The 15,796-nt window shown below is 38.7% G+C and overlaps 1 protein-coding gene and 1 non-coding gene across 2 annotated transcripts; one reads left to right on the plus strand and one right to left on the minus strand.

Moving 5' to 3' along the window:
* Positions 1 to 11,786: 11,786 nt before the first annotated feature.
* On the minus strand, positions 11,787 to 13,439 carry LOC111897547 (uncharacterized). The gene is made up of 6 exons (XM_023893504.3): positions 13,275 to 13,439; positions 13,108 to 13,188; positions 12,691 to 12,772; positions 12,470 to 12,558; positions 12,224 to 12,335; positions 11,787 to 12,122 (listed from the first exon to the last, which is right to left on the minus strand). Exons 1-6 carry the CDS (start codon positions 13,314 to 13,316, stop codon positions 11,914 to 11,916), a joined length of 615 nt encoding a protein of 204 aa, XP_023749272.1. The 5' UTR covers positions 13,317 to 13,439; the 3' UTR covers positions 11,787 to 11,913.
* A 399-nt stretch (positions 13,440 to 13,838) lies between these two features.
* Positions 13,839 to 13,941, plus strand: LOC111898085 (U6 spliceosomal RNA). The gene has a single exon (XR_002852489.1). It is a non-coding gene; the product is annotated as a U6 spliceosomal RNA (small nuclear RNA).
* The last annotated feature ends 1,855 nt before the right edge of the window (positions 13,942 to 15,796 follow it).

A 15,796-nucleotide genomic window follows, 5' to 3' on the forward strand; every position in this document is an offset into this window, starting at 1 on the left:
TATCAGGCGGTAATCCAGGAAGATCTTCGGGAAATACTTCCGGATAATCACACACAACAGTAATATTTTGCATCACCTTCTTTTCCTTCTTAGCATCGATCACAAATGCTAAGTATGATGTACACCCCTTGGTCAAACATTTTCTGGCTTTCATTAGAGAAATGATTCCAGAGTTTACTCTGCGTTTATCTCTGTACACCATAAACGATTCCTTCCCAGGTGGATTCACTTTCACTATTTTCTTCTTGCATAAAATTTCAGCATCATTGGCGCTAAGCCAATCCATTCCCAAAACGATGTCGAAACCGTTAAGTTCGATAGGCAATAATTCCTCGTGGAACTTATTCCCATTCAAGTCAATTAAGATGTTTTTCATACGATAGCTAACAGGTACAAACTTGCCACTAGCAACTTCGACTAATAAAGCATTATCTAGTCTATCAACAGGCAAAGCTAGTTTTCTACCAAATTCATGCGATATAAAGGAGTAGTTGGCTCCAGAATCAAATAAAATTTGGGCAGGCAATTTGTTAACGAGAAAGGTACCTGAAGCGACATCAGCTTCATCTTTAGCAGCTTCCAGTGTCATCTGGAATGCTCTCTCTTTTGGCTTTGGCGGAATGTTGGGTTTTGCTGCTTCCTTCTTTTTCGGACAATCCCTTGAGATGTGCCCCTCTTCACCACAACCATAACAAACATTTTTGGTGAAGGTGCAGTCGTTGGCATAATGCCCTAGCTTTCCACATTTGAAGCATGTGGTTTCCCCGCCACACTTCCCATAATGCTTCTTCTTGCACTTGTCACACCATTTCGCTTCTACCTTTCCTCCACTTCCCCTCGAACTAGACTTTGAGAATTTACTTTTCTTGCTGGATCCTGAAAATCCATCGATTTTCCTTTTCTCGCCAACCTCTGACCTTTCCAGACCTTTTTCCCTGATCTGGGTCTCAACATTTCTAGCAGCCCAGATGGCGGCTTTCAATGTGGTTGCTTGCTTAACCATTGGACCATAGTCCGCTGGTAGTCCAAGGGCAAACTTGTTGACCTTAGAGAGTTCTGTAGGCACCAAATATGGGATAAACTTCATCTTTTCCGTGAAACTTGTAGCGTATTCAGTAACGCTCAATTTCCCTTTCTTCAAATTCTGAAACTCATTACTGATTTCCAGAAGGTCCTGCTCGGAGCAGTATTGCAGTTTTAGTTATTCCACAAAGTCTTCCCAAGACATTTTGCTTGCTTCTCCCTTGGGCATAGAGTCAGCTAACAGCTTCCACCAACTCAACACGCCAGATTTTAATAGAGGGATCGCAAGAGTGGTCTTCTGCCTATTGCTGCATTCGCAACTTTCAAACATAGTCTCCATTTCGGAGACCCAGTCCATAACTTGCACCGGCGTCGGGCTTCCGGATAGACATGGTGGTTTGGATGCCATGAAATCCTTATACTTGCACCCACGACCATCATTTCCTCCATACTGGTTATTGCGTCTAACCACTGGTTGTTCGTCTTGACCAATGATTCCACTAAAGTTTTCTCCTTCAGACTGCCCTCCATTCTCCTCGGGCTCTTCCACTTGAATTGACGGTTTTTCACGATTCTGCCTAAGCAGGCGTCTTGTTTCTTCCATCTGACGATCCAACATCATTTTAATCATCATTTGTACACCAGCCATTGTTATCGGTTCAGGTGCATCAGCTACGACAGGTACTTGTTGAATTACAGGCGGTTGATTCATGTTTTCATCAACATTTCCAACTCCGCTTCTTGTTCTCACCATTTTTTATCTACACACCGAATAATTTCACCTTATTACTCCAAACGATTACATGATAGTTCTAATATCGTATACATACGCTTAGAATCCTAAACACATAAACCTTCAGATCCGGTTGGCAACAAACCGTAGATCCGAACAAACAATATCATATATGGCATCATATAACATTTAGCACATAAAAGCATTTTAGGCAACCTTCCTAAAATAAACTAGTGCTCATGTCTAAAATTTATCAGACACACATATAACCACAAAATATATACACGTAGCACGTATTTTATATTAAATACTTCATAATATTGCGTTGGAGAGAAAATAACTACACACTCACTTGATCAGAAGATGATCCGACAGTACTACGGCTTATAGAAGTAGCGTCTCTCCGTAGATCTGGAAGATCTTCACAAAAACCGGTTCCTCGCGGGCAGGGCTTCGGCTCGGGAATAACGCTCTTCGGGATCCTCGGGGCTTCGGATCTTGCTTCGGGGCTCGGGAATATTACCGGGGCTTCGGGGTATAATTGGTACGCAAATCGAGGAAAAAGATGAGAGAAGATGAAGAATTTGTAAAAGAAAACTCGGCTGCTTCGGACCTCCTTTTATAGGCTGATCCTCGGGGTTACGCGGGGCGTAACTTCGGGCGTACGCGGGGCGTAATGCTTCGTAGATCGTCAGCGCTTACGTCATCGGTCCCCTTACGTCACTGCATACGACTCACTACTCCGTAGAACTCGAGTGCCCTACGCTGTACGCGGGGCGTACAGCAGTACGCGCTGCATACTTCGGATAGACCGCCTCATCCTTCTTCGGATAATATCGGAGATAAAAATAAATATTAAATATTTATTAAACTTCAAAAATTCATATCTCCTTCATACGAACTCCGTTTTCGACGTTCTTTATATCCACACGAAGGTGAGACTACGCTCTACAACTTTCGTTTAGACTCCGTCGGCTAATTTTGACGTTTATTTTTATTAATTATTTTTAGAAAGCTCGGACAGGAAAACTTCGTTATTAAATCATAACTTCTTCGTCCGACGTCCGTTCTCGCCTATCTTTTCATCGTTTCGCTACTAACAACGAGATCTTCGATTCTCATTTAGATTGTTTTGGCTAGAAATCGCTCGATCTCAAATCGAGTATTCGGGCTGCCTACTGCCACGTCGAAACTTCAGAAAATCATAACTTCATCATACGAAGTCAGATTTGGGCGTTCCTTTTACGCACGCTCTCGGTTTAACGAAATCTACGACTTTCGTTTAGATCGCTAAGGCTAAATATCGCTCTATCTTAAATTCATGTTTTTACATCACTCGGCGTCGTGCCGGTTCTGACGCGAAACTTCGACAGGTCATAACTTCTTCGTTATAACTCGGATTTTGGCATTCCTTATATCTCCGGAATCCTTGTTTCAACCACTACAACTTTATGCAAAGATATCGGGCTTATCTCACACTTAAATTTTGACGCTTATATTATTCTTAATTCATAAATAAGAAAATAAACACATAAATCACATAATTCACATAATTCACAAATAATACATTTTATTATTTCAAATTGGGGTTACAAAGGTTAACCTAGACTATTACATTGCTTAAAATGGCAAGCCCAGAAACACGGGCGTTACAGATCTGGGAGAGATTCACTATACTTGGAGAGATTTCACATATTTGGAGAGATTTGGGAGAGATTTCACATACTTGGAGAGATTTGGGAGAGATTTCGCATTCTAACACTATATGGCTCCTTAGGAACTCATATTGAACACTTAGGTGTGTTAGCACAAGTCTCACAATAGTCCTTGCTTACTTGAGGATGAAATTTCCTAGCCAAAAAGGCTAGTTGTGACAGGAGATCACCGCCAAGTTTAGGAAGAGGGCTCTTTTTGTCCAATAGTATGCCGCAGACGAGGAGATGAAGAAGACAATGTACCATGATATGCTGCGAGGCGATATTCGGAATTTGTTACCTTTTTAGCTTGTCAGACTTTGGAGAACATGATAGCTAGATCCCGAGAGCGGGTGATTGATTTGGAGCACCTCAGGAAAAGGAAACCAAAGCGGATTCAGATTGGAGTGGGTCGGGCGAAGATGCCCAAGACTCAGGATTCGCGTTTGGGAGGCCATCAGGGTAGGGGCCGTTGTGCCAAGTGTGGGAGGACCCATGTGGGTGGCTGTCGGTGTAACGCCCGTAGATCAGGGCTAGTCAATTTAGAGACGATAAGCGTCAAAAATGACTTTTTGATAGAAGATTATTTAGAATGAATAATCTTAACTAAGTTGCAGTATATGTTACAAGGATTCCGTACATATAAAGAACGCCCAAATCTGACTTCGTATGAAGACGTTATGATTTATCGAATTTTCGGCTTAGCGGTATGCAGCCTGAAATACTCGATTTGAGATCGAGCGGTTTTTAGCCAAAACAATCTAAACGAGAATCGAAGATCTCGTTGTTGGTATCGAAGCGATGAAAAGTTAGGCGAGAACGGACGTCAAACGAAGAAGTTATGATTTTATAACGAAGTTTTCCTGTCCGGGCCTACTAAAAATAAATAATAAAAATAAAGTCAAAATTAGCCGACGAAGTCTAAACGAAATTTGTAGAGCGTAGTCTCACCTACGTGTGGATATAAAGAACGTCGAAAACGGAGTTCGTATGAAGAAGATATGAATTTCCGAAGTTTATTAAATAATTAATATTTAAATTTAATTATAAAACCCGGTATTATCCGAAGGGGGAGTCACCGGGCATATCCGAAGTATACCCAGCGTACTATTGTACGCCCCGCGTACAGCGAAGCATGACGACCTTCGCACTCGAGTTCTTCGGATGACGAACGCAATGACGATTTCGGACCAGTACGCCCCGCGTACTCCGAGGCTCCAGCCTCCTATAAATAGAATGCAAGGGCAGCCGACTCAATTACTCTTTTTCTCTCTTCTCTCTCCTGTTTTGCATCGTTTTGCTTGCCAGAAGTACCCTAAAGCCCCGGTAATATCCTCGAGCCCCGAAGCAAGTCCCGAGATCCCGAAGATCGCGAGAAGTGCGATTCCTGAGCCGAAGCTCTGCCCGCGAGAAGCTCGATTTTTGTAGAGATCTTCCAGATCTGCTGAGGATTACTACTTCTGCAAGTCTTAGTGTTGTCCGATCATCTTCTGATCAAGTGAGTGTATACTACCTTTCATAAACACGATAATAATACAAGTATGGTTTGAGTGTATTAAGTATATTGTTGTTTATATGTGTGAGTGTGTAGTTACTTTCTTCTAACACATAAATATGAAGTATTTGCTATGAAATACGTGCTATGTGTTTATATATTATTTGTCTATTTGAGATGGGCGTGGAATTGATGTTTTATACAAGTGTTAAATGATTTAAACTGTGTTGGGTAGAACTTGGGTAGATGGGATAGTTGGTGACTATGGAGTTAGCGCCTATTGTACAAACCTTGGAGACGATGTGACTTCGTGCCTATTTGATGAACCTTAGCGACTATGGAGTTAGCGCACGTTGAGTAAACCTTGGCGACTATGGAGTTAGCGCCTATTGTACAAACCTTGGCAACGATGTGACTTCGTGCCTATTTGATGAACCTTGGCGACTATGGAGTTAGCGCACGTTGAGTAAACCTTGGCGACTATGGAGTTAGCGCCTATTGTACAAACCTTGGCGACGATGTGACTTCGTGCCTATTTGATGAACCTTGGCGACTATGGAGTTAGCGCACGTTGAGTAAACCTTGGCGACCATGGAGTTAGCGTTTGTTAAGTGAACCTTGGCGACTATGGAGTTAGCGCTTGCTAAGTGAACCTTGGTGACTATGGAGTTAGCGCCTGATAACTATGGATTTAGTACTTGATAAATAAACTTTGGAAGCAATGGATTTCGTGTCAATTCCTTAGGAATAAATGAATGAAGGATAGTTGGTTCTTAGGGTAAAACCTTAAGAAGATAATGGGGATGGGTAATTGGGTTGATTGTTTGTTGATTAAATATAATAATTATATTATTGTGGGTTGAAAACCCTATATGCTCACCAGGCTCCCAAGCCTGACCCACTCAGTTTTCTTTTCATTACAGGTAATGGAACAAGGGTATAAGTTGGTGGACTTGACGAGAGATTTTGGATTATAGATCAGTAGTTAAATAACTATTGTAAGGTCTATTTTATATTGTTTATGCTTTTGGTCTGTATCGAACATGATATCCTAAGGTTTTATTATTTAATGAAAATACATTCTCTTTGAGAAATGTTTGGATAAATGGTTATCATATTTTTGTTTTTGGGAACAAATTCCGCAACAGTTTTCTTTAAACGATTACTCTGATTTTAAAAAAAAAAACAAAGCATAAACAAATCGGTCTTTTCTGGCCGTGAAATTGGGGATGTCACAGTCGGGAGACTGGAAAGGGGTGTTTCAATTGTGTTCTGATAGTCATTTCAACATGGATTGCCCTGTGGTTCGGTTCCGATGTGTTTTCACTGCAACCAAGTGGACCACAAGAAGGCTAATTGTCCGATGTTAAGGGGTGGAGCAGTGAGTGCACATGCTCCAGATACTTTAAGGATCATTAACGGTCGTGATGGCGGAGCAGAAGCCCCAGCAGTGAGGAGCCGAGCATTGCAACTTCAGTCAGGAGAGACTAGAGTTTCATCAGATGCTATCGCGAGTATGTTATCTTTCGTTTCCTTCATGCCTTATTATATGTGTGTATGTGTGTGTGTGTGTGTGTGTGTATATATATATATATGTGTGTGTGTGTGTATGTGTGTGTGTGCTTTTGAATCATGTGCTTGAATGTGTGAGGCATTATCTTTGGTCGAGTTCTCTGTTATTTCCAGGTTGATATTATGAAGGATTGATATATGACATTATTGCATGCCGAAAGTTATGAGTGGGGCACATCTTGTCAAGATGGATTTAGATGGTCAGGTAGATTATTGTGGGCCATTGATGGAAACAAAATCACGGGTATCGCTTGGAAGATCAGTAGTCAGACTTCAGAAGTGTTGCATCCCTCAACAAGGATGGCGATCATTTATGGAAGGACTTTTGGGTCTGATCGCTATCATTGCTAGGGAAGGAGCGGTGGCAAGAGGATGATGATGGCGGTCACATGAGCTGGTTCATACAATTGGAAGTGTCAAAGAAATTTTGAAGTTGTGTCGATTAAAGATGGTTAGAATGCATAAATCCTTCAGTGAATGGGATGTAGAGTGGTAATCCATCAGTTCCTGTAAGGGGATTCATTATTCGTTGCTTCCAGTTAGTTTGGCAGTGTGTAGCTAAATCCAAGTGGGAGAGAACCGTTTAGATGTCCAATGATAGAATTAGGTGCGGAAACAGGGAGAGTTTCACCTCCTAGTCGGGAGGGAAGTCAGCTCAAATGGTAGTCTGGATAGAGGTTGCGCAAGGTTGGGAGTTCAGAAGCTTTCAACATCAGATTGACGCATTAATAGTAATACATAGCAGACACGTGGACTGATCCAGGTCGAGGGTTGTGTTAGAGCCTCTCTGCATGTTCTTGTCTGATGAAGGTTTTGGGGTTCGAAGCATGACCCGAACACCTGATTGGGATATAGACAATGTGGGTCAACTCATGATGATCATGGTTAGCTTGGTAGTTAGACAGTAAGACCATGGGGTAGGTCTATGGCAGTATGGAATTGTTGTAAGACTACGGGGCAGCCATAGCATTTACAAGGTTTTTAGGCAGTTGTGGGAGTGTTGTAAGACTACGGGGTAGCCGTAGCATATACAAGGATGATAGACTATCAAGGAAGTGATGTAAGTCTGTGATTTAGTCGTAGCATTCACCAGATTAAGGTAGGCCATAGTAGGAGTGGTCGTTGGGCTGAAAGAGGACCAGTGTATACCTAGTACGAGGTGGAAAATATTTTTAGAGGATTACTCTTTGTTTGGGATGAGGATCATTGAATCCGGGGCCAGGCTAGGCCTATAACAACACTCGATTGGGTGAAACTCGTGGGCAAGGTTTGTATGGTTATGATAAGGGTGGGTGAGACCCGATGGAAAATTGGTTGGAGCAAGATATTGGATCACGTTTAAAGTGGGATGACTATGTGGTCAGTAATTGGTATCCATGTGATGTTTAGGCTAGGGTAGCCTTTATCAGTTAGACTCTTAGTAGGAGGATGGTGGTGAGACCAAGTGTGAGACTGTCAGTCTCGGCGGTCGATTGGGGATTTGATATCTCGGTTTTGTGGAAGGTTACCGCAAAATCGGAAAATTTCAGATAGAATGCAAGTGTAGATCTTTGGATTTCGGGATATGATTTATGCATCGGGTTGGCAAATGGACGAGACTCGCATTAGGAGTCGTCTTTGTATATATAAAAGATCTTTTTGTCAGCGGGTTATGGGTAAGGAATCTGCATGCCAAAGGTATCAGTTGGATAATTCAAGATCCAAATGATGTTTTTCAGTTTAGATTGTAGTAGCAGGTCCTAGTGATTGTGTTTCGGGATGGTCGTACCTGTGTGGAGGTCAGGTAAATTCTTGGAGGTTTCGGGATTATAGCAATGAGGTGTTGGTTTGTTAGTTAGTGGGTCGATAATTGTTCACCATTAGGGTGTATGAGTTCGGTTAAAGTTGGGCTTCAGTGGTAGCATTTGAAGGTTGCTATGAGTATGAGTCAGCATCTACAATGGCGCGGGGTTTGAGAGGAATTGATTGGGTTGTCTGGCTTCCAGGAAGGTGGTTATGAGTGATTTCGAGGACAGAATTTAATTTAAGTGGGGGGATTTGTAACACCCTGTTTCGAATCGTTTCATAATTCGGGATCGTGACCTGAAAATTAGTTATCATAAGGCTTCGGGCCTTAGGGAAAGAGAGATTTAGACCCCTTTGGATGTGGGTAATGTAGATTAGGTGATCCGAGAGTTCGATTGGTGCTTTGGAGCCCAAGGGTATAATCGTAAAGTGATAGTCTAGGCCTTTTATGAATTTTGGATTTAAGTTCGGAAAGTTTTAAGGAAAATGAGACTTGATAAGATTGTAGAGCTTCTCATTACCTTTCCGTAGATATAAGGATCGTCGAAATCGGAATTGAAACGAAGAAGTTAAGACCGTTTGAAGTTAAGGTGGTTTTGGGTTAAGCCGCATACGTTGGGCGTGCTCAACATGTACGATGGGCATACTAGGCATACCTGGAGTACGTTGGGCGTACCAGGAGTACAATGAGCATACGCAATCAGTGCCCAAACCCTATTTTCGTGGTTTGAGCCCTATTTAATCTCCTTAACTCCCTCAACCCTATTTCATTCTCAGCCTCCACCTCTCCAACACCCTCCCTTGAAACCCTATCCCTAGTTTGAGCCTTGTGAACAAAAGAAGGTGTTCTTGATTGTTTTGGAGTGTTCTTGGTGCATCTTTGAAAAGAAGGAGCTCATTGGAGAAGTGTTGGTTGCATTGGAGCTTGTAGATCCAGACTTTGTTCACCTTGATCTTTCTTCTAGAGGTAAAAAGCTTGAATCTTGATGATGCATTTGTTAAATCTAGCTAGTTTTGGGTATTATGAGCTTTTGGTCACTTTATTGCATAAGGTTTAGATCTTGAAAGTTTATGACCTTGTTGTAGACAAAGTTGGAAACTTTATCCATCTAAACATCATATTGATTCAAATCTAAAGGTTGGAGACTTGGACTTGATGGATTAAGTTGAAAAAGATGCACTTTTGGTCCCTTTGAGACTTAAATACTAGATCTTGGTTGTTTGGACCATTCTAATGGATAAAGTTGGAAACTTTATCCATTATGGAGTCACTAGGAACCATAAAAATGTGACTTTGGTCCCTAGTTTTCCTTCATGCATGGTCTTGGATGTCTTAATGGGTTAAGAAGTTAGGGTTTTTGGATGTTGAAGACTTAATAGCCATACAAGACCATAAAGTTGGGAACTTTATGGTTAGGATATCATTTGAGGGTTAGATCTGGATTTTGGACGAAAGAGCTTAAAGGATTAAGCTCTTAATGGATTGGGAGGATGGTAGTCGCATACGATGGGTGTACCAAAGGGTACGATGCGCGTACGTGGTCAGCCCCTCGACTTTTGGTCAATTCGTAGTACGCCCCGCGTACATGTTGAGTACGCCCAGCATACTCAACTGAGTTAACCCGATCGAATCGGTTGACTTTTAACTTTGACCAGGATTTTGACCAAGTTTGACCTAAGGGCATTTTGGGTAATTTGATTTATAGTTTGAGATTTGGGTTCCTGTTAATTATATAGGTGACCGGTAGCTTTTAGAGTAGTGATCTTTCAGACTGTGAGGTGAGTTTTCTCACTGTATCCATGGTTCGAAGGCACCAATGTCGGCCCATTATTTTGTTATGTAGAATGTTAGTTGTCTTTGTGATACTTGCATGAAAAACTAGGAACTGGCCCCTGGCACTTGTATGTAAGACCGGGATTTAGACATCGGCATTGCAAGGAAAAACCATGAGGGTAGCCCATGGCACTTGTATGTAACACCGGGATTTGGCCTTCAGCATTGCAAGGAAAAACCACGGGGTAGCCCATGGCACTTGTATGTTATGGTATGTGGTATTTTGGGGAACTCACTAATCTTTGTGTTTACTATTTCATATTTATGGTTTCAGGTACTTTCGGTTCAAATTGGAAGGACCCGGTGTGACTGCACAAGATTCTCCCAGAGTTTTCCGCATTGGCAATTAACAATATTACTCTGATGTTTAAATAATATATTCACTTTGATCGGTTTTGGAAAAAACTCGTTGTATGTTTTATTGTTTTAAAAATGAAAATTTTACCTTGGATTTTCGCGACGTTACAATTTGAAACACACAGAATCATGGAAATGTTTCAATTTCTGATTTATTTAAAGCTTTTATGTGTGTTCTGTTAGGTAAGGATATTGTACTTGTCATGATGTGTAAATGAATCAGGTTGTATATATGTAACGTGATCCATATAAGCATACAGTTCAGGTTGTTTTCATAGCTATTGTAAGCTTGTTTTTGTAAGGATTAAATGCAAGTAATAGCAATGTATTTTTACTGATTTCTTTATTATAGCATTATACTTTTTTATTTTGAAAAATCTATTTAGTCATAGCAATGTCATCCAAAACATAGCAAATTTGATTGTTATAATTAGATAGATTTGTGTTTAATTTTGATTTTTAATGGTGTTTATATTTTTTTTAATTAGGCAAGAAGTTGGTTCTCTATTTTATAAACAAAAGCATTGAATTCAAGAAAAAAATATAGAAAAGTAAAATGATCATTTTTACAGTTCATCACAGCAATTCAAAGATTCCAACAAACAACATGTTAAAAATTCATATCTTAAAAATTCAAATCCTCTTAAAAATCCAAATCCTGCCAAAATAGCCCCCAAGTCTATTTCTCTATGTTACAACCCAAATTAATTCCAAAAAACTGTTTTTGTTGTGATTTTTTATTATATGAAGTTGATATTACAACTAAAACTGAAGAAATGTACTGTTTTTGTTCTTTTAATGCTGTTTTGGGGAAAAAAAATATTTTAACGAAGTTATGATTCTTTAATCAGGTGCGTATTCTTATCTTATTATGTTCACTGATATAGGGATCTTGAGTGGATGATTCAACTGTTAATTTAAGTTTATTTTTTCAATCATACACGAATTTGTTGAATTTTATGAATTTAACTCAAGCCTATACCAAATTTTTACTGATTTTTTTAGAAGAAATTTGTAAGGTTAACCATATCATCTCTTGTATGTGAGCACACCATTGCCCATGTAAAAATGACACCTGTTTTGATGTTTGTTACCAAATTTTGGATGTTGTTCACCATTGTATATGTAAGAATGACAACTATATAATTAAAAAAAATTGTTGCAAAAGATTGATATTTCTAATGGAATTGAAGTGAAAGTTGCAAGAACTAAATTCTACTTTTTTTTATAAAATGAAGTCACTTGGTAGATTACCCAAATGAAAGGGTTATTAAAACATCTTGATAGCTCATGTTAGTATAATCCACATTCCTTAATTTAATCACATATTTCACATCATAAAATGGAGTAATTAAGATACGCAAATTTAATCACATCACAATGTAAAAATATATAGAAACTATACAAGAAACAAATAGGATTAATTGTTAAAGTTGAGAACTTGAGATGACACACCATTTAATGTAGAGGAGGAAAGGTCATGACTCATGGTTGTTGAAAAAGGTTTGACCGTTGACCGAAGTGGTTCGGGTCCCACATCAGATATTCTCTTACATAAACCATCACAATTACTAATCACTTCAGTTAACCTTCCTTTCAGCTCCCCAATTGCCACCTGTAACTCATCAACTAAAAAAAAATTGTAATCAACACAAATACTAAATGACTGTTTTACCCTTACATTTCATAAAACAAATTTGAGAAATTGTGAAGTAGCAAAGAATGGATACCTCCAGAAAGGTGATTTGATGTTGTCTTCATTGCTGAAAGAGAGTAATTATATCTTTGAAGAATTTTTACAGCTAAAGCATCTGCAAGTTCTATTTTGTTTTCTATCTCTTCCTGCATAAATAACCAACAGCAGGATCTAACACCATTAATGGAAGTTTTTGATTTGATGTGACATGAATGATTTAATCAAAAAGGTCAAAAAACATGTTTTATCAAACATGGATTTACTATTATAGAAAGCAAACCTGTCTTTTGTTGATGTTTTGAGCCTGCTTTTCTTGCCATTCTTGATACATTGAGAATAATTCCAGTAGCACTTTCCGATCTACAATGGCTATTTCAAACACAAGAAAGAAGATCAATACAATTTATTGTTTTATGATGTTAAATGTAAAGGACTAAAGGTGTTCATTGAATCATTGTCAACTGGATTTATAAATGCTTGTAGCAGTAGTAGCACCAATACCTGAATCAGAAGTTGATGGTTTCCTGACCAAAATATCTGTCAAGCTGCTCTCTGTTGATGTAGATGTCAATATTGGAGTTGCCTGATCGAGTAGTATCACATAACAGAAGGATCAGTTTGTGAATTAACAGCTATGGTAACAGATTGTTTTGGATTATTCCCAATTTGGAACAAAATTGACCTCGGTGTTGCGTCAATTGTGAACTGATAGATAAAACTCTCAATGAAGTAATACAGATTGGCTAATTGTGGCGATGAAATTTATGATATTGGCAACAGAAGAAATAGACGCACATTGATTCAACATCTGAGTTCTTATACTCGTATAATACTTGTAGGATTTATGGAACGAAGGAATTGAAGAAGCTCAAGTCACTTAGTTCTAGTGTTCGTCAATAGAAAGGAAGAAAGACTCACAATTTTTAGGGATCTAAGCTTCTCTAGCATGGGATCCACGTCTTCCAATCGCTCTGAGACGGTGGTGATTCCATCTTCAATCTTCCTCACAGAAACAAATAGAGCGATGAAAATGATTCAATTTCTGATAAATTGTGTTTAATTGATTAGGTTAGAGATTGGCGTACCTGTAATTGTGAACTTGAAAGAGTAGATTCCGATGATCCCATGGCCAAGCCACTTGCCTTCTGATATTATTCCGATGATCCCATGGCGCTATGCCGCTATCGGATAATAAACAAGTTTTTGGATGAACATTGCAACCCTTTTGGCCACTTCTGACTTTAGTACCAGGTAGTATTCAAAGTTTTAATCGTTTGTACAAATAGTTAAAAGGGATAATGACTTTAGGAGGTAACAACAAGGTTTCAGGTAGGTCTAAGGTTTTTATTATGCGTATTAGACCAATATGGTTGCTATTACCGTTTAGAAATAGTCTTTTTACTGGTAATCGGTAAAAATGACTATTTCTAAACGGTAATAACAACCATATTGGTCTAATATGCACAAAAAAAACCTTAGCGACCTAATACGGACAAACTGGAAACCTTACTACCCTCCTAAGTCATTAACCTTAATTTTAAAGACATTGAGAATATATGACCATCAACAGTAAACTACTTTGTTTATAACTCGCGTCGTCTCATATAACTTGCTACTCCTCTATATGGCGAAGCTCTTCATCTATAGTTGTCCCTTTGGGGACATCCGATAAAATTGGAACGATACAGAGAAGATTAGCATGGCCTCTGCACAAGGATGACACACACAAATCAAGAAATGGTTCAAAAAAAAAATTAACCCTTCGTCGCCTTCTCTGGAACCCTAATTCCCTTTTCAAATGTTAATAGAGATCAATTGCAATTCTTACGTTTCAGTAGTTCATCTACTAAAGTCATGGTCAGACAACATGTGGATTTTATGGTCAGATTGATCTTCTTGTTGATGTCTTCAACCATTTGTGGCAAGTAAGGGTGATCTTTCTTTCTATAAAGTCTCCTTTAAGTTTTTTACTTTTCCTGTCATTAAGTTTCATGCTTTATAAACTTCCGTTTGTGTGTTGTATATAGTCTGTATGTGTTTGTTTATGTGATGATTTTTTTATTCATTTTGAAACTTCAGTTTCTTAGTTCATGTTGTGGCTTTGCTTTTTATAAAATAATTGATAATAGACATCCTCTGCGTTGGTTTTACATTTCCATTCGTTTTCAAATGTAGACATTGATGGGAGGTATCAAAGTGAGATTGTTTTTGTACACATGGATGTGTTCATGTAAACATTTAAATGACAAAAAAGAAGTTATTGATAAAATGTTACATATTTATGTAATGAAGATCATCAATCATATGAGTTTTTGGACTTAGAAGTTCTGGAAGGGTTGTGAGATAAGTTTAAATGGAAGCAACTATTTTCAGTCAAACAAATCAGTCACATTGATTAGTAAGCATGTTTTCTAAGTAATTAGAGTTAATGACTTAAGAGGGTAATAAGGTTTCCAGTTTGTCCGTATTAGGTCACTAAGGTTTTTTTTTTTGTGCGTATTAGACCAATATGGTTTTTATTACCGTTTAGAAATAGCCCTTTTACCGGTTTTGAAAACCGGTAAAAGGGCTATTTCTAAACGGTAATAACAATCATATTGGTCTAATACGCACAAAAAAAACCTTAGTGACCTAATACGGACAAACTGGAAACCTTATTACCCTCATAAGTCATTATCCCATAGTTAAAAGAATAAGAATCTTTTAATTTTAAAAATTGGTAAGTTAGAGCGTTCATAATTTCATATTTGTGCTCCTATAATCCTACTCCTCGTATAAATCTTTATACGATTAAAACATGGGACATAAACATTATTCAACTCACAAAAAAAAGTAAACGAAACAATTTGGGTGTTGGGGTACATACAGAATTTCTCTTTCATACACTTATATGTTAAATCGGATTTTGCAATAATCTCTCTATGGATAGAATACTAACTCTCGTTCCTAGACATTGTTATTAACAAAATAGTGTTGAATTAGACCTTATAAATATGTCGTGACATGCAACCTTCGTGTCAGGCGTCCGGTTGAAAGCTTTTGGATAAAAGGGGAACACCCCTTGGCAAATATTATTACTAAAAAGTTTTAAAAAAAAAAGTACAAAGAACGACGAGAACCGAAAGAGCCCTGAGAGACAAGCCAAAGCTAAGGGACAGACCTTAAAGCAAAGACAAACAAACAAAACAAAAGACCTAAAGTCGCCATCCCTAATCAACTGAAGAAGAGATAAGGACACCATGAGAGAAGCTAGGCTGAGTATCAAAAGCAAGCAAGCAGGGAGAGAATTTCTGGAATGGAAGTAAGGAGGGATACGTGAATAATAACTTTACCTGTTTATTTTTTATGTCGTATCGTGTTACCTCGTTTACTTAAATAATGATGACCAGATTCTTAAAATATAAAAACTCATCAACACGTCCGTTGTGGGAATGATGGTCATTTGTGTGTTTCGTTAAAAATACACTCAAAACATTAAATGTTATCGTAGGCCATTAGGTATAGAAAGACATGCCTAGTAACGTGGTTTCCCTCCACGTCACCACTATCTCCTTCTACATTATAGTTGGTGTACATGTAACTATCATGTTGTTGAATAGAAAGAAGA

The sequence above is a fragment of the Lactuca sativa genome, chromosome 3 (assembly GCF_002870075.4).
Source record: "Lactuca sativa cultivar Salinas chromosome 3, Lsat_Salinas_v11, whole genome shotgun sequence".
Lineage (NCBI taxonomy): Eukaryota > Viridiplantae > Streptophyta > Magnoliopsida > Asterales > Asteraceae > Lactuca > Lactuca sativa.